The sequence below is a fragment of the Platalea leucorodia genome, assembly GCF_965183815.1.
Source record: "Platalea leucorodia genome assembly, chromosome: 15".
Lineage (NCBI taxonomy): Eukaryota > Metazoa > Chordata > Aves > Pelecaniformes > Threskiornithidae > Platalea > Platalea leucorodia.
Genome location: NC_138837.1, coordinates 10,086,425 through 10,109,351, shown reverse-complemented (window position 1 = coordinate 10,109,351; position 22,927 = coordinate 10,086,425). Strand labels below are relative to the sequence as shown.

Sequence of the window (22,927 nt, the reverse complement as noted above, 5' to 3'; positions counted from 1 at the left end):
TACATAAATATATATGTATGTATATATGTGTATATATCCCATAGAAGGCTCTTTTATTTTATGCCAAATACTGCATTCACCGTTCCTCTCCCCCAGACCTCATATTTACCATCATTCAGCACACCAGGCATTAAGCGATGATGACTTTAGATACAATTTTTATGGAAATCTGCTATACAAGCCTATCAGGATTGCATTACGGCCTCAGAAGAATGCTACCTCATCTCATTTGTAGAAATAAAGAGCTTTCTTAATTTCTGTAACTGTCTCAGAACAGCTAGAATTTGCACTCCAATTTTCTCCAAGGTAAACTAAATTCATGCTATGTAACACTTCACAGAAGCTTTCCTAGCTAGTTGCTGATAATCACCTTTCCTGGACAGGTCACTTTTAAGTCTTCCCTTTATGAGATTTACCATGTTGTTTCGTGTGCAAGTCACCTAAAGTCCTTTACGTGGTGGTCTGCAAGAGCTGCAAATTTCATGTTTTCATGAGTTCAGATCCTGTTTTGGGTACACAACTACGGGATGAGAAGCTCAGAAGGACTCAACATGGGGTCTGAGAGAACACTTTAGAGAATCTGAGATATGGAAAGTCTTAGGGTTTCCCAGAGAATAACGTTGTCTTGAACTCCCAAGAGAGAGAGACTTCACCAGATTTTACCATGGTGTGTGGGGTTTCTGAGCAGTAAGAACAGCCCTGCCAGGAAGCTGAATCAGAAGACACCCTTTCTGAGAAGTAACGAGGCCAGGTCGCATGTGCTAGGTACTGAATGGGTACATGGGGAATAACTGCTCCTGTCTCAGCCAGTTTCAGCTTAAAAGAAAAGGCTGAACAGGTGGAGGAAACATGGGAGTAAGGACTTGAAGATGGAAATGAATCTAGCTAATGAAGATGTACAAGGATGCTTTGGCCAAGAGTGTTTGCACCTGCTAGCAGGATCATTACCTTTACTTTCTGCCATCCTAACCTATTTTCAGATGTCAGTTTTCTCTGTACACTGGGGTGATTGTGAGAGAGTAGTATTGTGTAGAAAATTAGATTTGGACAAAGAGGTGTCCTTATACCTAACGGACCAGGCTAAGGAGGCAGGAAGGTGCCTGTGGGAGAATGGGATCAAGAGGACAGCTGATGTGGGGAAAACAAAGGACAAGTCACAGAAAGGATGGGAAGTCAAATTGTAATGAGGTTTTGATGCAGGGACATCGTCAAGGTCTCCTAGGTGGGCAGTGTTGTATAGCGGACCCAATGACTAGACTCAAGGAGAATCTGGAAGCAAGAAAGACACCTGGCTGAGGAAAGAAGGGCAGGGCAAGATGGCAATCTCCTAGCTTTTGCAATGTGTTTAATGCTGCCTCAGTGTAGATAAAACAGTGAAGGACTGAGACCTACTATGGGACCCAGGCACTGCAGAATAGGGAAGAATGGTCAAAAAGCCTTTTTTTCTGAGATGATTTACTACATAAAAGATTTACTATGTTTAAGTATAGTCATTCTGTCAGCATGAAGGTGCTTACGCCAAGCCAGGAAGAGGCAGAAATCCTACTATTGCCTGGATTTCTCACCTCCTCCTCTGCTCCTCTCCTCCCTTCACCCCCAATCTGCCTTGGCCTTTCTCTACATTCTACGCTTCAGCTGTGCCACTGACTTTTCCTTGTCAGCTCAAACAGATCTTTATATAGCAATAGTCTCCTGCTAGGAAAAGGCTTGCTGTGGATAAAGCAGCCTGGTCTCACTGCTGGTTGGACTGCAATATGGTCTTTTATAGCTGGGCTGTCTTCACCAGAGAACTTCTCTGCCCATTTGAACTCCTCAGCTACAACCTCCCATGCCCAGTATTCTCCAACCTCAGTGCCTTCCTGACACTAACAGTGTGCTTTTGGGCCCCACCATGGCTTTGAGTGGAAACATTAACTAGGCAATCAAGCCTTGCTGTCACTTCTGGCCAAGAAGTAAAAACTGGAGGAAATCCAATGAGGTGAGACAGGAAAGAGAAAGAGAAAGAGTAGCAGAGAGTGAAGCCTGGTCATTGCAGAACAGCTGGGTGGCAGGTCCTCGAGTGTGAGACCTCCTGGCAGTTAAGAGTGTAAAGTCCAAATCTACAAGAACATGACTTGAGTCATTGTCAGTGATGTATTTATTGTGGGAGGGGAAGGAAAGCTGGGGAATTTCCCTGAGAGACAGTAAGGTCTATGAAAATAAATAAGTGCAAGGTGGGAAGCATTCCTGATCTCCATACCTGGCTGTGGCATGCCATGATTGTGTCTTTGGATCTTTTGACCTTGCATAGGGACTACTGGTTGCCAGCCTTCACCCAAGGATAGGCTGGAGGGTCCCTTGTGGTTAGGGGACCACTGCAGCATTGGCAATGGTTGCAAGGGGGAGCACCAAGACACTGATTTCTTTAGTTACACTTGCTTTGCACTAAATATAATGGAAAGCAAAATATTGCAGAGGTTTTCTCTTGAAATTTCAGTGGTTGATTTAAAAAGTGTGGAAAATTTTGCTGCCTGTCTGTCTCTGTCTTGTTTTTTCTGTTTTCCTAATGTTAGGATCTGTCGGGGAGATTCCACTTTCATGCTGAAACAGAAAGTGTTTCTGCATGTTCCCTAGAAATTTTACATAAAGGTTTGAGGCTGTGTATTGACTTAAAGAACTGTAAACAATTTCTTGGGGAAAAACAAAGATTTCAAGTAACTTCTGCAAAACATAAGATATAATTTTAATCTACTTTACAGGGAAGTTGGAAGGGATTAACTAAGTGGTTAATGATTAATATGAGCTTTATGTTAGTGCAAAGTACTGGACAAATCTATTCACACGGAAATGACGAAAAGTAATTACCTTTTAGAACTGAGAATCTGAAGAAGGGTCATGCAAAACTATACTGGAAGTGCTGGAGAAAGTTCAAAATGCTTTTTTGAGGTGAGCAAATTGTACAGCGGAGGTGGAATTAATGATGTAGCCTAGCTGCAGTATTCAAGATCAATATTCCTACCCACTGGTATAAACTGTTCCTCCCTAGTTTACAGAGTTTTGAAGAGCTCTCAGTTTTTACTTTCAAAAATATATTTTTTCCTCGAATCTGTTTTTCAGTTTTCTGGTTTTTGATTTTTTTTTTTTTTGTTTGGTTTTTTCAATTCAGCCTGTGGCTTCAGCTTTCCTTACCCCTTAATTTAAGGCTGCAAGGAGCTGCAGGGGACTGACAGTGCAGAAGAAGGATAACAGCACAGAGATCGCAACCCGATGCGCACCCACAAAGCCAAGGTTCAGCGAGGTCACGCCAGGGCCCTGAAGGGAAGCTCCCACCAGTGCTGCCAGGGACCTACAGTAAAAAGGCACCAAAGAAAGTTTTGTGCTCCTTAGTGTAATCCACCAGCTTGATGTCGCTAACGTTGACCATTAGCTTGTCTCCTATTTCTAAGGAAACCACTGCGCCCAGATAAATGGGCTGGAACCAGTTGTTTCCATTTTCACTGAGGGTCTTGGTGCCAGTCAGCAGCTGGGTGGGCTCAGGGTAACTGTCAGTGACTTTGGTGATGATCTCAGTGACAGAATTTGTTTTACTGTGACTTTCAATGGGCCCTCGGAACGTGACCTGAGCATAGACATAGTAGTCCCCAGACACAGGTATCACCAGAGCGTTGCTGGAATAACTCAGGTTGTTCTTGGTAAAGGCCAAGCCTCGCTTGTCTTCCCACTGCAGGATGGGCAGATGTTTTCCCACGGTCTTGGTGAGATCTTGTTTCTTCACTGCGGGACAAAGAGAGAGGGAGAAGAGGTGGATTAGTTTGCTACAGGTGGGGATATGCTGCTGAATGCAACATGAGATCTCTACTCCAAAGGGCAAGCAATTTAAATAAATAGGATAATCAAAATGCTAGGACAGAAATGTTCTTATTTTACAGTTTGAAAACTGAGGCAAAATTGGCTGCAGGTCAACTGTCCAGGGATGTTTTTGGATGGTGTCCATAGGGTGTCCAGATCTGAGCAATCAGGAGTGAAAGCCAAGGATGCTTTTCAAGCCAGCGCAGGCTGCCTGAAGGGGTAGGCTGCGACTGGATATCCTGGTTGTGGGCCAGATCCCGAATGATGAGACTGTCCTTCCTAAAGGCTGAGTGTCATGGCACTGTGGAGCAATACAGATGGCTTTACTCTGCAGGTCCAGGGTGCTGTCTTCCCTATTTACAGACTATAAATCTTGTCCTTAAGTGCTGGGGCAGTTGTACACATGGGTACTATGCCTATACCTAATGGTTTGGGAGAGTAATAACAAACACTAAAGCATCATTTTCTTCAGTAGTGATGGATTGCAATTGTGTTAATTAGACAGACACTACTGTGCTTGCAGAAGTTTCACGATGATCAGCATGATCTGTCACCAAGCACTGAGACACTTAAACTTCTCTTCTTGCCAAATTGCTTCTGAAGGATGTTAGGGTTTGTTAACCCTCGTGTCAAGCTTTTCCTCCTGAGTGTTCACAATGCAATCTTTTGCTGTAGAATTGCCTTTGGTTTACCAGTGTCATCTGATTTTACCAAAAAATCAGAAAACCCCACTGTGCTTCAAGAGGCCCAATTCCAAAGCAACACATTATATTCAAAACAGTTTTTAATCTCAGGTTTTTTTTAAATGCTTTGCTGGAACAAAACACTAGGCTTGGTGTTAGCCTCAGTTTTTCTCCAGACTTTTTCCCAGTCTTGTGGTTAGCTGATTACAAGCAGAGCTCTAATCCAGACCTCAACACTAGTCTGATCCAAGCCAAGGATGCTTCCCAGGCTGCACAGGTCTCAGGGGAAGAATCAGGGAACTGCTACCCTATTACCTTCACCTCTCCTCCACCATTTTAATTTCTCTCACATGATAGCCAGGAGAATAAGCCCTAGCACTTATTCATTTTTTTGCAGGGAAGCGAAAGAGTTTTCTCTGATCTTTCATGACTGCCATGTAAAATCATTGTGGTAAAACGGAAGCTGAGGCAGTGAAAAGGAAGAGGATAAAAACCATTAAGGTTCCTCCAGGGATTAAAATGAACCTGGAAAGTTAAAGTTAAATGCTGAGAAAGACTGAGGCAACTGATTTCCAGGAAATGGAGACCTTTTTCATGAGCTTGAGTTCATGTTTAAAGTTGATTTTTATTCAGTATTTATTTGGGGAAGGGCTTTGTGTGCATGGGAGGGCAAACTGAGTGCCGGTAAAGGAAAGCTTTGAAACTCTCTTGGCAATAACCATTAGGTTTATCCTGGGTGAAATGAGATTCAGAAAAACTAATGTGCTCAGCTCCCAGTGGCATCCGTTTCCCTCTCTTTTCTAGCAATAAATAATCCGTAAGGAGACAAGGAGGAGTTAGGAGTGCAATTTCTTGCATATTCTCTGAGTAGCACAACAAAATAATGGCTTTTTTTCAGCCTGCCTGTCAGTGCTGCTGAAGAATCAAATCTTTCTGCTCTTTCCCCAGGAGGCAAAGTACATGAGGAGAGTATTTCTGTGTGGGAGAGCGATAGACAGAGGTTGTGATCGCAAGCCAAGCTAAATTATTGAATTATTATAAGGACGATGAGGCTTAAAGCCAATGGAGCTTTGTCTGATACAGAGAGAGAGGAATAAAGAAAGTGAAAGTACTCATGGTCTGCCTTCATCCTCATCTACCTCTTGGGTGTCCAGGGACTGGTCTGAGTCCTGGCATAAAACTAAAGTAGCATTTGGGTCACTCTAAGGTTACAAGAGCTTGGAGTAATACCTCTCAGAGATCAGTTGGTAGCAGATGAAATCTTGTTTGGGATGGGAAGGACCTGAAAAGATCAGAATATTTCCAGAAAATGTCCTGGGCTCTTTTCCATCTTGGGAATTTTGGGGGAAAACTGAAGACAAGCTGCGTGTGAAATATTCCTTTCTGTGTAGAGTGACGCATTTAAAATGTCAATGACGCTCAGTTCTTCAATGTTTTTTAAAACTAACAGGCATCTTAAATCAAGTACGTGATTTCATAACTTCTAGAATTAGGCAACTCTGAGTTTTACAGCTATAACCTTCCTTTTAGGTTAAGGCTCACTCTATTGATGCTCTCTATTTTCAAGTTAATTAATTTTTCCCATGCTTTCAAGGTCAAGAGGAAAAATACATGTTCAAGTGCCTTTGAATACAGTATAGCTCCTTTTTTACCAGCAGTTGTACTTTGTACTTGTCATTTATTTACTTCATAAATATATGGAGCTATACTTCCTGAAATATACATATCATGCTAATTCATGAATTAAATAAAATCTGCTTTTAATAAGGGATCATTGCTACAGTTCCTTCAACCTTCCCATCCACTAGAAATTTTTGGCATCCCTTACATGTGAAATTACTTCTCCTTTCCCCAAATCCCTTTTGATTTAGTTCCTTGCTGAAGAATCCCTGTTGCTTGTTAGCTTTTGGGTACATTTTGTGGCATATTGCTGAACTTGTGGGGTTTCCACAATTCTTAGCCCTCGCCGGTGTGAGAGCCTGATACTGAACACCGTACTTTGAGGCCAGATTCCTGATCTCAGCAAAAGATTAGATTCTGAGTCTCCTGTTGTAGTAAAGCACTTGTACAGCATGTACTGCAAAGTCCTGTGGCTGCAGGGTCTCTGTTACTCAAGACCATGCCCTGGAAGTTTAATAACTGCCCTTAAAAGATCATTACTTCCAGCAATCAACTGGAACCAGAAAGTGATGTTCTATCCAGATTTAGTGGAGCGCTTGGATACCATTGCAGCACGATAAGTGTGAGCCAGGTACTTGTCGGGGTTTCTGCAACATAGCTCATCCAGCGGTGCCACAGGCTGGTGACAAGAAGGAATAGGCATTGGTCTGCACCTTGACCCAAAGTGCAACCAAATAAGTCAGAGAGAGAATGATGGCATGGCATGGCCCACTCAGCACCAAATACACATTAGTGTACAGGAGAGAATGGGGATGGAGAAAAGTCCTAGCTAGGTATTCACATGGATTGTGCCATTCTTCAGTAGCTATAGCCACCCTGGGAGAGGAGATCTTGATTATCCAGTTTGGATAAGTTCAAAATGCTCAGTGTGTGTTAAAAAGGCCAAGAGCAGGTGGAAAATTCATCCTAAAAGAACAGAGACCAAAACATCAAGTCGTTCTGCTGCTGCTAATTCAGTGGTGCATTCCCGTGAAAGTACTGTGGCTAGTTCTCATTCCTCTCACTTCTCTGCTCTCACCTTCAGAATAGACTTGCCTAAAACTAGAAAAAGACAGAGATCTGGAAGAGATTTCCTACAAGTGAGACTTTTGTAGTCTACCACCTTCACTTTGAAAAAGGTACCTGAGGCAGGGGAATGTAACAAAGATCTGAAGAAGAATCATTCCTTTTTTGCTTTCTATGCACAAGTCATGGTTTCTGAGAAGACCAGGGTGGCACCCAATAAATTATTAGGTTATAATTATATATAAGTTTAAAATAACAGGAAATATTTTCTGACTGCGATGCACTGTTAAGTTTGGGAACTCAATGGCACAGGGTAGAGCACCAAAAATATATTTTGGCTAAAAAAAGGTCAAAGATAAGCTCAGGAAAATTAGGTTCCCTGATGCCTACGTTGCACAGCAGCTTGGGTATAGCCTTTTTGCACAGAAAAGGAGTGATAATATCCCCTTAGCTTTTTTCTTTTCATGCTCCGTGCTATGGCCACCAGTGACTGCCCTGAAATGACAGGTTGAAGAGGATGGGCACCACCCCAGGGATACTGCTCGGGAACGACAGCAAAGGAATTTTTGTAAATGGGGGACCTGAGGAAATTTGAAGAAAACTGTTGGGTGCTTCCCTGCGGCAACTGGACTTTTGTGCAACCCAGGGAAGTTCCCGTTGGCAAAGCAGTGCTTCGGCTGCTCTTCTGAGTCAGCTGCACCAGGAGCCTCTGGGTCTCTCTGCCATGGGGCGACTCGGGACAAACAGAGACTTTTACACTAACAGACGTGGTCCTTTTGCTCTTACAAACTTGCACTTAAGCAAAGATGTGATTTTGAACAAGGACAGGTCAGTTTTGGAGCTCTAGCGACCTGCGTGCAAAAGGGGATGGGATCAAGCATGTGCATTAGGAAGGAGCTTGTGGATTAGGGAAAGTAAATTATGATGGGAAAGAAATCAGCCCTGAAATACTGAATCGTTTAACCCTGTAGGTGAATTTGCGTGAAGCATCATGCCATTTCTTACGTGCTTCAAGTTACTAAAGTGTTCCCCTGGGACAACACACAGGGTGTTGGAGAAGCCTCTGCAGTGAGCTGTATTTTTGAGAGTTATGAATTGCCTTAGGGCAGAGCATCTGGAGAGCCTTTCAACTCTCAACTCCATCCACATGGGAACCAGCCATGAACTTTTTCCTCTTCTCTGGTAACACCTAAATTTTCCAGGTGGGTGGAGCTGGTGAGGATGGGAGAGCGCTCAGGACAGTGTCCTTGGTGTGACGCCAGCTACGCCTTCAAGGCTGAGGTGGTGAGATGGTGGCCTTGCAAATGCTGGCAGTGCCTCGGAAATGTACGGCAGCCCATCCTGCGATAGGGCTTTGCGATAGCACCTTCCAAAGACAAGATAAAAGCCTGCAGGGGTTCATCTGGGCATTACCCTTCCCTTCCTTGCTCCGACAAGTGTTAGAGATGATCTCACTGAAAACAGGGGGCAATTTGATGGCAATATGGTTTGTGTGGCCTGAGTCAGGCCTTGTAGAAAAATAAGGTCTAAAACTGGTCTTATTTGACCTGATTTTGCTCCAAAACTGGTAGTTCTTCCCAATTCACTGCTCCGTGAGGGCTCACTTGATCTCTTCCCCCTGCCTTTTCTAGGGGATTCAGCAGATTACTAAGATACCAGGCACCTATTTAAGTTCAGTTACAAGAGCTGCTCATTCAATGAAAGAAATGGCTTGGAAAAGTGGCGACATTTCTGTCAACTACCTCCTTTGTGGGCCCTTTTCTACAAACACAGGCTGCAGTCAATCTGCCATAGTCAACAAGGCAAAGCTGATGTTTCCCCATGTTTCCTGCAACACCTGATCCTATCAGATCCATATAAACCAAGATTATTGCACCACAACATCTGCTGTAATACCTGTGGGAAACGCTTCATTTTTGAACAAGTATTACCTGTCAGGTGTGCTCTCGGCTTTTCTGCACTGGAAAGTGTACCTGTAACTGAGGGGAAAAAAAGAAAAAAAAGCATATAAGGATGTTTTCATGTAAGAGCTGCTGTTCAAGTCAACAAGATGTGAGCGGTGATCGATGCTGCTGAGGCAACGTGTGCAGCCCCTTTCCATTTCTGCATAAGTTTGAGTCAGGGGTTATTTGCTGTGATTGTTTATGGACACTGTTGAGGTAATAAAATCCCTTTGCAAATGAGTGAGCTTGTCAGGCCTGCTGCAGCATCAACAGGGCACATTGCGGCCGTGTCTTAAATTGCTGGAGGGTGAACAGAGGGGAGGTGTGGCGTACATGGATGAGAACGTGGTGTGAATGGGCTCCTGAATCCATGCTTTTGCATGTTCAGGGCATTTTACTGATTTCTGAGAGCTGCTAGGGAGGTCTGTGCCTGCACTAGAAGGAGTGAGCTTGCACAGCCCCGGGGTTAGAAATGCTCACACTTTCGCTATGGCCCCAGTTATCTCCCTGCATCTTGTTACCCAGGTTTGCCTCTGTCTGCCCTGGCTTGTTTGGCTCAGGAGGGATTTGGGTGGTGAGAGCGGAGGGCAGGCAGGGAGGCATCTGCCAGCAGCATGCTGTGGCAGCAATTGCGAAACCTTGGCAAGCAAAGTGTTTGGGGTGGGGGAAAGGACTGGCAAACTTACCAGTATTTACTGCCCGTTGCTTCAGAAAGCGAGAGACCCTCTCTTCTGTGACCTGCAGGAGAGATTTACAAGCAGTTAGCTCAGGGCTCTGGGATGTACAGTACCTCCACAGAGGGTCTTGTTTGCATTATCCCAGAAAATGGAATATGCTACCATAATATTATCAAGTTGATCTAGAGCTTTGATGTAAAAGGACAAGCCCTGACAAGGCTTTGCTTCATTGCAAGAGTTTTCTGCTGTTTGTTTGAAACTGCCTGCGCCTCTGAAACGGTGCCAGGGACAGGACCTGGGCTCCTGTGGTGGTGGTTGTGTTACACTCCAGTCTTGTTCAGAGGCCGGACAAGCCCTTGGCATACCTGGGAAAGGACTGGCAGAGTGGCCAGCGTGAATTAGCCATCGCTAACCCTCCTTTGGGATGGTGCCTCCATCCAGCACTGCTGGAGCACCTCTGCTGCTTAGAGACTCTCCTGTCCCTCAATCTGTGCAGAGCAAACAGAGCAAGCAGAGCAATCTGAGCGATTCTTCCCTGTCTCAAGACTCAGCAGGTCTGAGCCTTTACAGGTGCAAAGGTTCATCCATAACACCAGCGAAGAGACTGAGATGTATCAGCTACAGAACTACTGTTTCACTTGCTTTTCTTTCTGCATCTGTGTTATTTCAGACTGTAAGTCTTAGGTCTGTCTTGAATGTTGGGTAGCCTCCTTGGAAGATTTCCAAGGAGCTGAGCAGGTCTGAGAGTGCAGCTGGCAGAGAGTGAGCTCTGCAGCACACTGACACTCCACCGAGGGAAGGCAGGGTGATTTGCCTTTCTTGCCTCTTACGTTTTGTTCTAGAGCCGAACACCAGCACGTTCACAACGCATCCCCGTGCCAACATGCATTTGCATGGCAGCAGGGCATGGCCCTGGGCCGTGCCAAGTGGTTCTGACGTTTAGGTCGAGCAGTTCAAAGGGAAGCTACTGTCTGCCTGCCACATGCCTGCCAGGGCTGGTCCTTTTGAATCATGCCTGGGCATGGCCGGTGGCTTCTTGCCAAGTGCCAGTCCTCTTATGGCAGCCTGCAAAGCAGCACAGCTCCTAACTAGAGGATGCTGTGAGATGCTGACTCTGGATCTGGCCTCCCTGGGGTGTGAGGAGCATCCCTTATGCTTTCCCCAGGGCACAGTTCATTGCAGGTCTATGCCAACAGCGTGGTTGCAGAAAGCAGACAGTCTGGATTATGCAGCCAGCTCAGTGTTGACTATCAGGGCTGTCAGGAACCCCTATCATGCAATGTTTGTCAGGAGCACACTGGTGTGGTATGGTGCGTTTTCTGGACAGCTACAATAAATACATTGAATAGAGTAAACTGCCAGTGATCAGCTTACAGCTAAGGATTTGATGCACATTGCTTAATAAACAGGCTGAAATAGTATTAGCACGCAGATGCTGAAGCTATCTCCTGGTAGCTGTGTCTCACGCAACTTCAAATACTGCAGGAGAAGAAGAAAATAGAAAATTTCTATTGGCCAGGGAAGGAGAGTGTTTGTGGGAGAAGAGTCAGCCTGCCTGGGTTTGGGGACTGCTAGCTACTCTAGTAAGTCCAAAGATATTGTAGTGTTTTACTAGCAGTAAACATCCATGTGCTCCTGCAGAAAACTGTAATTTCTAAAATAGTTGCTCCAGTGTGTTGGAAAAAAAATAGAGAACGAAAACTGCAGGCAAAATTCTCTTTTTTTTTTTTCCCCCCCCTCCTCCCTTCCCCATCTGTACACACATATATAGCCCAGCCACAGGAGTCTGCTTCTCTGCAGGAAACGTCACCTAGAAGTGACAGTGGTGCAAAAGCTCAGTGCGTGGCTGACAGAGAGAAATGGTGTTACGCTGTCAATGAGATGTCTGGGCCTTTCGTTATGACTAATGACTTTCTCCAAGGTCCTGTCTACTTGCTGTGGTGTCTAAACATGACTGTACTTTTGATGTGACACAGTCTCATAGCCAGGTGACTTTGTCCTTCCGCTGGTGGGAAGCACAAGATCGGTGTGGAGGATTTCCCTCAAACACTCCCCCTTGCTGTTGGCCAGATGTATATGCATATGAGTTTATTTACACCATTATGTATGTGACACTTCCTACATATTTATCAAGTGACATATTTTCTAACGATGCTAAGTACTGCAATGAGCTACAAATCAATCAGAAATCTGCATTTAATTATGTAACTTCAGTGGGACTGTTTACATATTTGAAGCCTAACTTCTGCTGAAGGACTTCATACAAACTCAGATGCTGCAATACAAACAGGTGATGGGAAAGTGGGAAGGATATGAAGAAAAATTCTGTTTTTTTATAAAAAATAAAAAATGGTTTTGACTAAAAACTGAGGAGAAGCTTTTTATGCAACCTCAATTTTCTTGTTTCCAAAGCAGACCAGATGGAAACTCTAGGTGCAGGACCTGCATTCATAGATGCTAAAGGATAGCGTGATGCAGTAGATAGAGCAGGGTGCTGCAAGGTGTGAAATTATTCTGTTGCTTGGCAAAGGCAGGGTTTTTTTTCCTAATTGTGCTATTTGATAAGGATACAAATCTAAACCTCCTATTGAAAATATTTTAGCACTAGACAATGCTACATAATGGCCAGGCATTAATAATATTTGTCCTAAATAAGCACAGATGTTGTACATTGGTGGTGTAGATGAGGTGATGATGGAGAGCTAAGCAGCATGAGCTGATAGAGAGATCATTTACACAATTAGTGTCTCTCTTTTCCTTTCTTGCTTAGCTGTGATTCTGAAAAGTTCACAGCATGGCTTCAATTTTCCCTTTGGTTACTGTGGAGAGAGTAACCAGCACTGAGTGATGTTAAAAATCCCACCTTACAGCTGACTTGCAAACAATGTCTTGGACAGCCAGCTCTAATTACCCTGAAGATCGCGGTATGCAAAACACTTCTATATTTTTTTGATACTAAGAATGTCCAAAAGCCCCAGTGCATTTATATCCATATGTTGCTAAAGCCAAAAAGAAGGGCTGAACATCCCCTGTTCATGCGCTTTGCCTCTTGCACCTCCAGGAAGGGCGGGGGGTATCTGACAGAGAACTGCATGGGAAAAGCAGCTTGGCAGAGAGATGAATACGCAAAATATCCCCAGCACCTCCATCCACTCCATTTTTAGCACAAGACACTGTTTTACGGGCAGGGTCTCTGCAGGTCATACACAGTACATACACCCACAATTTTGCTAGCTCCAGAGATGCTGCATGGCCTGGGCTGAGCGTTTTTAGTAGGGGCCTCTCCTGTGCCAGTAAAAACTGGCTTCAGTGGGAGTATTTCAGCTGAACTATAGTGCCCAGTGTAAACATGTACTCAGGGCATGTGCTCACTGGTTTCTTTGCCCGCAAGGACCATGTGCATCAAGCAGCAATGGCCAGTCAGGAGTTTTACTGCTGCTGGCTTTTGGAAGGGGAATCCCACACACCTGGGCCTAGGTGCAATGTTCACGGCTCCTCCTCAGGCATTTCTTCTTCCCTACAGATCAGGAAGCCATTTCAGGTTCTCTTTCCCATCTGAGCAGGCCATTAGGGCTTCGGGCTCTGCATGAATTATGGTTCTGGCAGTCCTTTTCCAAGCTTTGTTGCTAGCTTTCTGGCTTCATTCCTTTGGGTGGGATCCAGGAGGAGCTGCTAGAACCTTAAAGTCCCTCCTGTACTGCAACAGCTCCCTTCTCCATCACAAGGCTGACATGGCACACAGGCTCATGTGCAACCCTTTGGACAGGTTTTGGAATTTCCATTTACGCTGCTTGTGGTCCTGCTATGCCAACTGTGCCATGAAAATAAGCCCAAGTACCAACACCTCCAGGCCACAAGACTTGATGCTCTGCTTTATTGGGCTAGCTAAGCGGGTTGCTAAGGCAGCCAGAGATGCTCTCCTGGCTGCTGTTCCATTCCCTTGGTAGATTTGTACACTCAGACTGAAACTTGGCTTCCTTTTGGGGAAGGATGCAGAGCAGTCCTGGCCCTTCCTCTGGAAGGGCACCACTAGAGCCTTTATAGATTTCCTACTAATAACACAAGCCATGTGTTATTGCTTGAAGAACCTTATTTCATCACCTTACTCTGTCTTGAAGCACAAAAGAAAGTGATTTCTATTTCCAAAAGGGAAGCAGTGTAGTGAGCCCGGAATGTGCCCAGGGAAACCATTATCAGACTTGAATTATTCATGCAAGATGCAGTATACCATGAGAGAGAGAGAACCCGTGGCTCACACATGTTGCTGTAATGACATAACTTGCCCTGCTTTTTCCTGAAAGGGACATTTCTAGAGGAAAAGGTGAGTTTGTATCCCTTCAGAGGCAGAATGTGACACCATGTGCACCCACACAGAAGCGGAGATGAATAAACCACCTCACCCCGCAGGCAAATCAAAGAGGCACGCCCCTGTTGCACAAACCTTCCCCAGCTCCTCTTGTCCTCCTCTTTGCTCCAGAAAGGACTGGCTCAGGAATTTACTACGTCTGCTTCTCAGCTGCTCAGCTGCCAAGTCCCTCCCTCCTCCCAGGACTGTCCCCAGTGCAGAAGTCATGTGTGGGCTCAGCTCTGGACCTGGGGTAATGAGAGGACTCCTGTGGGCTCGCTGCTGCAAGGGTCAGCAAGCAAATACACATCTGGTGCAAAGCTGGGTCTGCCCACTTGCTCCCAGTATGCCCAGGGCATCTGCACCCCAAAACCAGTGCCACGGAGAGCTCTGGCATGTGTCTGGTCCCAGCCTAGTTTTCCTGATTTGGGCTATCAATGAGGCACATGAGAAAGGCATCCTTTAGCAATCCAGTTCTAACACTTCAAATGCAGAAGAAAATGCACAAAGACATTTTCCTGAGAGCTTTATGCCCAGAAACATTCCCATGGACTGAAACAGGCTACAGCTCTGCCGAGCTGCAGGACTGAGCGCCTGGGCTCAGCCTGTGACACAGCTCCTTGGGGAATTAACCAAAAGCTACACAGGCAGACGAATCCACCCGTCTGTGCTCTGTTGCAGGACAACACTGGCGATAGGGTCGGTTACCAGTGGAGTGAATGAAAAATTCAGAAAATGCAGGATCCGGTTGAACTGTAGCTGGGCGCTCCACCCACCAGGCTTGGCACGAAGGCAGCGGGAAGCCGGCCAGCCCTGATGATTTTTCTCTTCCTCACTGGGACTCGCAGAGGCTGTAACTCATCTGATCACCTCATTACATCACTGGGAATACTATGCACTGATAATGCAGTGCATATGCATGGAAATACACACTAGCGTAGCCCAGGCTAGAGCAAATCTAATGGCTTACATTGCGCTTTTCCTCTTAAAAAGCCAAACCCAGTCACAAAAATACTTTTCTCCGCTAACTCTGGCAACAGGGTCAAGAGCCAGGAACACATTAGTCCAATCAAACAGGCTAACATTTTATTATTATTTCTCTCTAAGATTGTTTCGAGAACTGAACTGTTCTGCTTTGTGTAACCTCACGGGACGCAAACAAAGAGCAACTGCAGCTGAGACTGTCCAAAGTGCCTCCTCACTCTGTGCGCACACACTCTAGCTGGCCTAACTAGCAGTAACAGGCTCAGCGTGGTAACACACACTTTCGCGTGTACAAGAAATCAGCATATTTAACAGCCTGAGGTCCTGTGCAGGGCTGCTGCATCTCCTTTCAGCTGTGCACGAAGGTATAGCCAGATAATGCGGAAGATACTGCACCCAGAAGCTGGCATCGCTTGGGTGCGAGACGCCGGCTGTGCAGACTTGAGGTCAAATGGGGGCTAGCAAGTCTCTGTGCAGCCGAGAGCACGCATGCGTGCAGCCATGGGTACGGCTGTCACACTGTCTAAACATCCGTAGGCTAAATGTGTGTGAGGTTAGAAATGTGCCTTCGAGGCCCCTTACTGCTTGCTTTTGCTGTTCCTACGTGAGCATATAACAAGCAGGCTAACTGGGGAATTTCAGACCTGAAGCTAAAATTCAAACCTTAATTCTTCAGACCTACAGGCATATATGCATCCTTCTAGCATAGGGCAGTCCTGCTGAATTCATAGTCTATTGTGGAAATAGGCACTTGTTTGCAGTCTGGCATGAGAAGGACTGGGGTGGCATAGAAGGGCATTAGAAGCAGCCACACCAGCAAGCTTGTATTGCTAGGAGCAAAGTGAGTTTAGCTGTCTGTCAAAGGAGAAGAGCTGAGAAGATCCCTAGATCTAGAGAAAGTTTTGATGGGGAGTAAAAAATGGGATGTGAAATTTAGGGTCAGACTCCTTAGTTGTCTCAAATCATATCTCTGCAGGAGTTTGCACTAATAATATGCGAGAGCGGTAGCTGTCTGCCCAGCGATGGATGATGGGCACTGACCTACTGACATGAGCAGTGCGGTCAGCAGATGTTTGCTGAAATAGGACACTGGGAGGGGAAGTCTCAGAGTGAAGCTGAAAGAAAGGAGGAAAATGAGCCATAGCGTCAAAATCTGGCTGAAATCAGTGGAGAGACACTGATTTCCATCAACTAGCAATTTTTTTAAGCGTTTCCTGCAGCATGTCAATGAAAGTTTTAAAGTTGTGTTTCGTACCATGACCTTAGTGAAATTAAGATAAGAGGAACAGAAAACACTAGTTAAAAAGACCAAACAATAATAAGATTTATCCCAGGCAGATTTGCTCTGAGTAAGGAAGAAGGAATGTAACAGCAAGTTTCACATGTTCCCTTAAAAATGAGAAACTCCTTTAAGAGAATAAAAATCCCAAACACCCCAACCCTGGAGACACGGAACGCAGCGCTCTCCTCGCAGGGTGGCAGGACAGAAATCAGTTGTCAGTCCCTTACCTGGCTGGCGCAGGAGCTGGGGGCTCTGAGGTTTCCAAAAAGCAAGTAGGCAGTGGGCAGCGCCAGGACCAGCACGGAGAGCAGGCACAGCAGCACCGCGCACCGTATCCTCCTCAAATCCTCCCTGAGGTGCATCCTGGAGGCTTGGCTGGTCCCAGGAGCCGCCTCCTCCAGGGTTATCTCAGCCACGCGGTCCATGCTGGTGCCTGGCATGCGAGCTGCTGCTGTTCCTGGATGGGAACTGGGAACGGCAAAATCTCTTCTGGCGTCTACGCTGCATGGAGACCCCCATTAAATAAGAGCTGCCCCGAGTGTGGGAAGGCACCGACACACACACACCCTCCCTCCCAAGGAATGCACCGCCTACAATAGAAACCTAGCTCAGGGAAAGAGAGCACTGCGGCTCCCTGAGCTCCCTGAGGTGCCTGCTGTGTGCCTCCGTCCGGCTTTTTTTCCCCCTTGCTGTGCAGAAGGAAGCTAGGAAAGTCCCAGTGGGTGGAACCAGGACAAACCCTGCTGCTGGGCTGGATAAGCTTGAAAGCTTTTCCACATGGCAAAGGGAACATGAAACCAATGGGAGTGAAAGTGAGAAGCAGGGGGAGAGCGAGAGCAAGCGTCAGAGGCGAGTGTGCGGCGTCCTGGAGCTCTGGGAGAAGTCTTTTAGGGAAGGCGAGGGTATTGCAAGTGACCCCAAAGGTCACTCCAGGACTGGGAGGTGTTGCCATGTAGATTTATCCAGATTGTTGAAATTGGAAATTTTTTTCCCAGGACAACATGGTTCTCATCAAAACTGAAACTTTCTTTGATTTATACACACACACACACGCACTGATGTGCAGAAACTTCTCCTTTTTCCCTGGGTAAAGAAACAGGGTGGAAACTTACTTATTTTTTAGTGAGAGAGCAACAAGATTTGGTTTCCCCCACCTCCCCATGAGAAACATTTCAGATTTGTGTTATTGCAAAATAATACCAAAGAAAGAAAAATATTTTCTCATGTCCCAGTCTGTCTGCAAACCGCCCCCCTCACCCCCCAATAAAAATTCAGCCAGCTCTTATCATTTGCACTTCGATAACACTGCTAGAAATCTTCCTATTACAATAGTCTGGTGCAGCTCTTGATACACTAGAAAGCTACAAGTCATGCTCTGAGCAGGATGTATAATTTAGTGAGGATGACCGAGGCTGTCAGCAGCGGGAACGGGGATCCTTGCCAGCAGACTGGACAGGGAATAGGCCAGGGGAAGAGAAAGTGTGAAGCGGAAAGCAAGAAATAGTGAAACTCAGTATGGTTTAGGGATACGGGACAAGAGAGCTGGTAAAGCACCAAAGGACGTGTGCTCTAATCCAAGCCAAGCCACATAACTCCTTTGTGACCTTATGTTAGTGACTGGCTTTGTTTCCTCCTTTAATTCATTGTTTGTTTTCATTTATGCTGTAAAGCCTTGAGGACAAGGATTCTGTTTTTACAGCACTCAGAACTGATTTCAGGGTAGGTGTGACTCTATCATAAATTTAAAAAGCAGAATGGGCGGGAAGGTGATGCTAAGATCAGTAGAAAGAGAACTCATATTTCTGTGGAAGTGCTGTGTAGAGAAGTGATTTTTTTTTTTCCTGGGGTCCCAGTTGCTTATTCTAGGGCAGAGTTTGGCCATGAGTGTCAAAGTTAATTTTCTCTTCATTGTGAGTGCCGCAAAGTGGTTAATATATATTCAAGGCACGTGCCTTACAAGCAGCCAGTCACAGATATCCAGCAAACCCTCTGGAGTTTGTTTTTTTTCTTTTCCAAGGAATTCTAGTGGAGACAGTTCTGAGTTAAAACATCTCGTAAGAGCTTTTATTGGCCTGAGACTTCTTGCAGTGGTACGTGACCTGCAAACCTTCAGCTGGAAGAGGATGAGTAGCCGGAGCCTCAGAGAGCAAGGGCTGGGCTCTTGAGATGAGATGGGAACAGGTTCATGCTCTGCATCTGGCTCATGAAGCCAAGCTGAGAATTTGTTCTTAAAAATCCCAAGAAAGGAAGGGGAAATTTGTTTTTTTTTTTCTATCAAGAGCGCAAGTGCATCTAGCACACGGCATGCCTTTTATTTGCCAGGATGTGACTCACCCAAGACGGCTCAACAAGGCAGCTTTAGAGCAGCCAGAATAAACGCAGGTCTGCAGATCTCCTGCACCAGCACTGGTATTCTGCCGCCTGGCCGCCCTCGGCTGTGCCGCACTGCCCAGGGTGCTCCTGCCTGGAGCATTTCCTGGCCATCCCAAGGCTGCAGCGCAGGGAATGGTGACCTTCGGTGACCACGACTGTCTCATCTTTCCCATGAAGGCAGACGGGCCTGTGCAGGCAGGGTACGGGCAGGGGCAGTCCTGCTCAGCTGTCTGTCATGGTGTTCTTCAAATTTCTCCTGCTGTTCCCTGTTTGCCCCCAGCTGAGCTCTCAGCCCTGACTGTTGGGTAAATTCTCCTGCTCACGTCAGGTGTGTCCTGGCCTGTGATCCTTGACTAGTGTCTACTGATTAGAGAAATCTGCAGGGGTTACCAATCCAGCTCGCCTCTGTAGTTTAACAAGCTTTAAAGAGGGGAGATATTTTACTGTGGAGTTAAATATATGGGACTTAGAGATGTTTTTAAAAAGAAGAAAAAGCTTGAAAGGAGCTAGGGATCCAAAGAAACAGCTTGTCACTGGGGCATGCCACCTTTGTGCTGCTGAGTTTTCTTTCTGTAGTGCTTTTTGTTCTTTCTGCATGCTTGTGCATTATATGTATGAGGGCATTTTGTCCGAGGACAAATAAGCTGAATCATATAGTGAGGATAAAGTGGTATACACAAGGATGATATTGCGGGTATTTCTGTCTTCAGCATGGAAGATACTTAGCATATTGCATCTTTATTCATCCCTTGTCTACACTGGGTAATGGCTGTGTTTTTAGTTTTTAGGCTTGCAGTGAATATGGAGAAAAAGTAATTGAGCATTCAAAGACCATTTCACACGTTTTCTAAGAGTTTTCAAAGTGCTTCTTGTTCACTGTGTTCAGAATGGTTAATGTTTTACCTGCACCATTTCCAGCTAAAACCTGTGAGGTTCTCCTTAGGAAAAAAAAAAAAAAGCACAGAACATCCTTTAGCTGGGGTGAGAGGGGGAATCAGCACGTGATATTTGCTCCTCTCGATCTTGTCATGTCCTTCCTGCTCGGTGTTTTGCTAGGTCGTCTGGAGTCTCCCACTAGAGACATCGTGTGTACAGAGATGCAGCATGGATAGGCTGTAGCTGGTGCTGAGCACGCTCAGCACCGGTCATGACTTCCCAGGTTGGCATTTCGTCCTTCCCTCTTGCTGCTGCTACCTTGATGCCATGGCTGTTGGTTGCTGGCACATATTCAGTGGTGGTGCCTCTGTTGTGTTTCGCTGTGGCCAATTCACACCTTCCAGCACTTGGCTCGCTGCAGCTGAGCATCAGGGCTGCACAGGGAGCAACAGGCAACGCCTGCAGCTGCCAGCCCATGGCCAGAGCCAAGCAAGGGGAATGGTGAAAGCAGAGAGTGCTATTGGTGTCGAAATTTCTACTAGACCAAGGTCAACCCGCAGACATCCAATAAACTCAAGTTGTGATTGCTGAGAACAGCAGGGCTGGAGGGAAGGCAGAGGGATGCGGGGCTCAACTTAGCATGACCAGCACCGCCTTGGAAGAGGAACTGTGTCCTTCCTTGTGCACAAGGGTTGTGGGAGGGTTTTGCCATAGGCATGGTCAGGTATGGATATGTGTCAGGAGGGGCTTTTCAGGTCAGTCATTACTCTTACACAACTCCTGGCCACCGATAAGCAGAAGTAGGACGTAGCTGGTCACTATGTGGAAATGTTACCCAGTTAGACTGGGTTTGTCACCAGACAGGAGACGGGGACCAGTTCCTCGAGCTGTCCCTTGCCGGGGGATGACATGTGATGGGAAGGAGTGGGAGGGCACAGGATGGTTCCCCATGTCCAGCTGCTGTGTCCCTGCCATGACCTCCCAAATCTCTGCTGCTGAAATCCGCCTTCTGCCATACGGTGCATGTCCTGTAAGCACCTTTGTCTCCCACACACATGAAGTGAGATGATCAGCTGGGCAGTACTCCTATGGTGTCAGAAGCTGTGGGAATATCATGGTCCAAGGGGATGCTGCTCCTGTGTCCTTGGCTCCAGTCCACGGCTGCAGAGGAGGCAGGGGCCATGGGATGGGAGCTGTGCCATGCCAGGGACACCAGGAGAGCCTTTCAGGACAAATCCTGGTCTATCCCCTAGCATATGCTGTGGCAAACCATGGTGCTTGTCAGCATAATGTAGACAACCTGGAATTTCTTGAATTTAAAGTGCCCGCGCTAGGCACCACATTTGTTGCCATGCTGAACAGCTTCACCTTCTACTGCTGCTGCCAGGAGATTTTTCCCAGAAGCAAAACCCCGGGTGGGACACAGACAGACCAGAGCTTTGGTCTTCTCTAGTGCCCAAGTAGCCTTTCTTCACCCCTCTGCCTTATTTCAAGGAGAGAAAGGCAAATAATACACAGGATGCTTTGTGCTGTACCAGACTTACTGTACTGAGTATTCTGGGGCAAAGTGGGATGGCATAAGGGGAGTGTAAGGGCACAAGGTCTCCTAGAATAACTTTGACGCAATGTATTGAGCAAAGAAACCGAAATCCAGCATGGTCCCTGTGGCATGTAGACCCTGGAAGATCTCATCCTCTGTTCTGTGGATAGATTTCTCACCAGGGAGACTACTTGGCTTGCCCAAGACTGTAGCCCAGGAGGGAGTAACATGTACAGCTTTTAGATGCCTGAGGGATAAGATTGCAGCATGACACAGGGAAGAACCAACTTGACAATGGAAGAGCACCTTAGTCTCTACCTTAGTCTTCAAGAGACTGAAAGCACCTTAGTCTCTCTCTTCAAATCTCTCTCAAAGCCAGAAGAGGTCAGGTGCAGGGCTTTCTCGTTTTCATCTAGGAGAACTCTCTACTCTCCCAATGAGACAGCATCCCAGAGTCCTGAGGGAGCTGGCTGATGTAGTTACTAAGCCACTCTCCGTGATATTTGAAAAGTCACAGCAGTCAGGTGAAGTCCCTGGGGACTGGAAAAAGGGAAATATTGCAGCCATTTTTTAAAAGGGTAAAAAGGAGGACCCTGGGAACTACCGACCTGTCAGTCTCACCTCTGTGCCTGGGAAAATCATGGAACAGATCCTCCTAGAAGCTCTGCTAAAACACATGGAGGACAGGGAGGTGATTCGAGATAGCCAGCACGGCTTCACCAAGGGCAAGTCCTGCCTGACCAACCTAGTGGCCTTCCATGATGGAGTGACTGCATCAGTGGATGAGGGAAGAGCTACGGATGTCATCTATCTGGACTTCTGTAAGGCCTTTAACACGGTCCCCCACAATATCCTTCTCTCTAAATTGGAAGAATATGGTTTTGATGGGTGGACTGTTCGGTGGATAAGGAATTGGCTGGATGGTCGCATCCAGAGGGTAGTGGTCAATGGCTCAATGTCCAGATGGAGAACGGTGACGAGTGGTGTTCCTCAGGGGTCCGTACTGGGGCCAGTGCTGTTCAATATCTCCATCAATGACACAGACAGCGAGATCGAGTGCACCCTCAGCAAGTTTGCAGATGACACCAAGCTGAGTGGTGCAGTCAACATGTCTGAGGGATGGGATGCCATCCAGAGGGACCTGGACAAGCTGGAGAAATGGGACTGTGTGAACCTCATGAGGTTCAACAAGGACAAGTGCAGGGTCCTGCACCTGGGTTAGGGCAATCCCTGGTATCAGTACAGGCTGGGGGATGAAGGGATTGAGAGCAGCCCTGAGGAGAAGGACCTGGGGGTACTGATAGATGAAAAGCTGGACATGAGGCAGCAATGTGCTCTCGCAGGCCAGAAAGCCAACCATATCCTGGGCTGCATCCCCCGCAGTGTGGGCAGCGGGGCGAGGGAGGGGATTCTGCCCCTCTGCTCTGCTCTGGGGAGACCCCACCTGGAGCCCTGCATCCAGCTCTGGGGCCCTCAGCACGGGAAGGACATGGAGCTGTTGGAGTGGGGCCAGAGGAGGCCACAAAAATGATCAGAGGGATGGAGCACCTCTGCTGTGTGGAAAGGCTGAAAGAGCTGGGGTTGTTCAGCCTGGAGAAGAGAAGGCTGTGAGGAGGCCTTATTGCGGCCTTTCAATGCTTAAAGGGGGCTTATAGCAAAGATGGGGACAGACTTTTTAGCAGGGCTAATAGCAATAGAACAAGGGGTAATG

The 22,927-nt window shown here is 46.6% G+C and overlaps 1 protein-coding gene across 1 annotated transcript; it reads right to left on the bottom strand.

Annotated features, from left to right (window-relative positions):
• Positions 1 to 3,325: 3,325 nt before the first annotated feature.
• On the bottom strand, positions 3,326 to 16,867 carry TNFSF15 (TNF superfamily member 15; the record flags this gene model as incomplete). Its single annotated transcript, XM_082327360.1, has 4 exons — positions 3,326 to 3,753; positions 9,128 to 9,175; positions 9,826 to 9,877; positions 16,655 to 16,867. 4 exons carry the CDS (start codon positions 16,865 to 16,867, stop codon positions 3,326 to 3,328), a joined length of 741 nt encoding a protein of 246 aa, XP_082183486.1.
• Between the last annotated feature and the right edge of the window lie 6,060 nt (positions 16,868 to 22,927).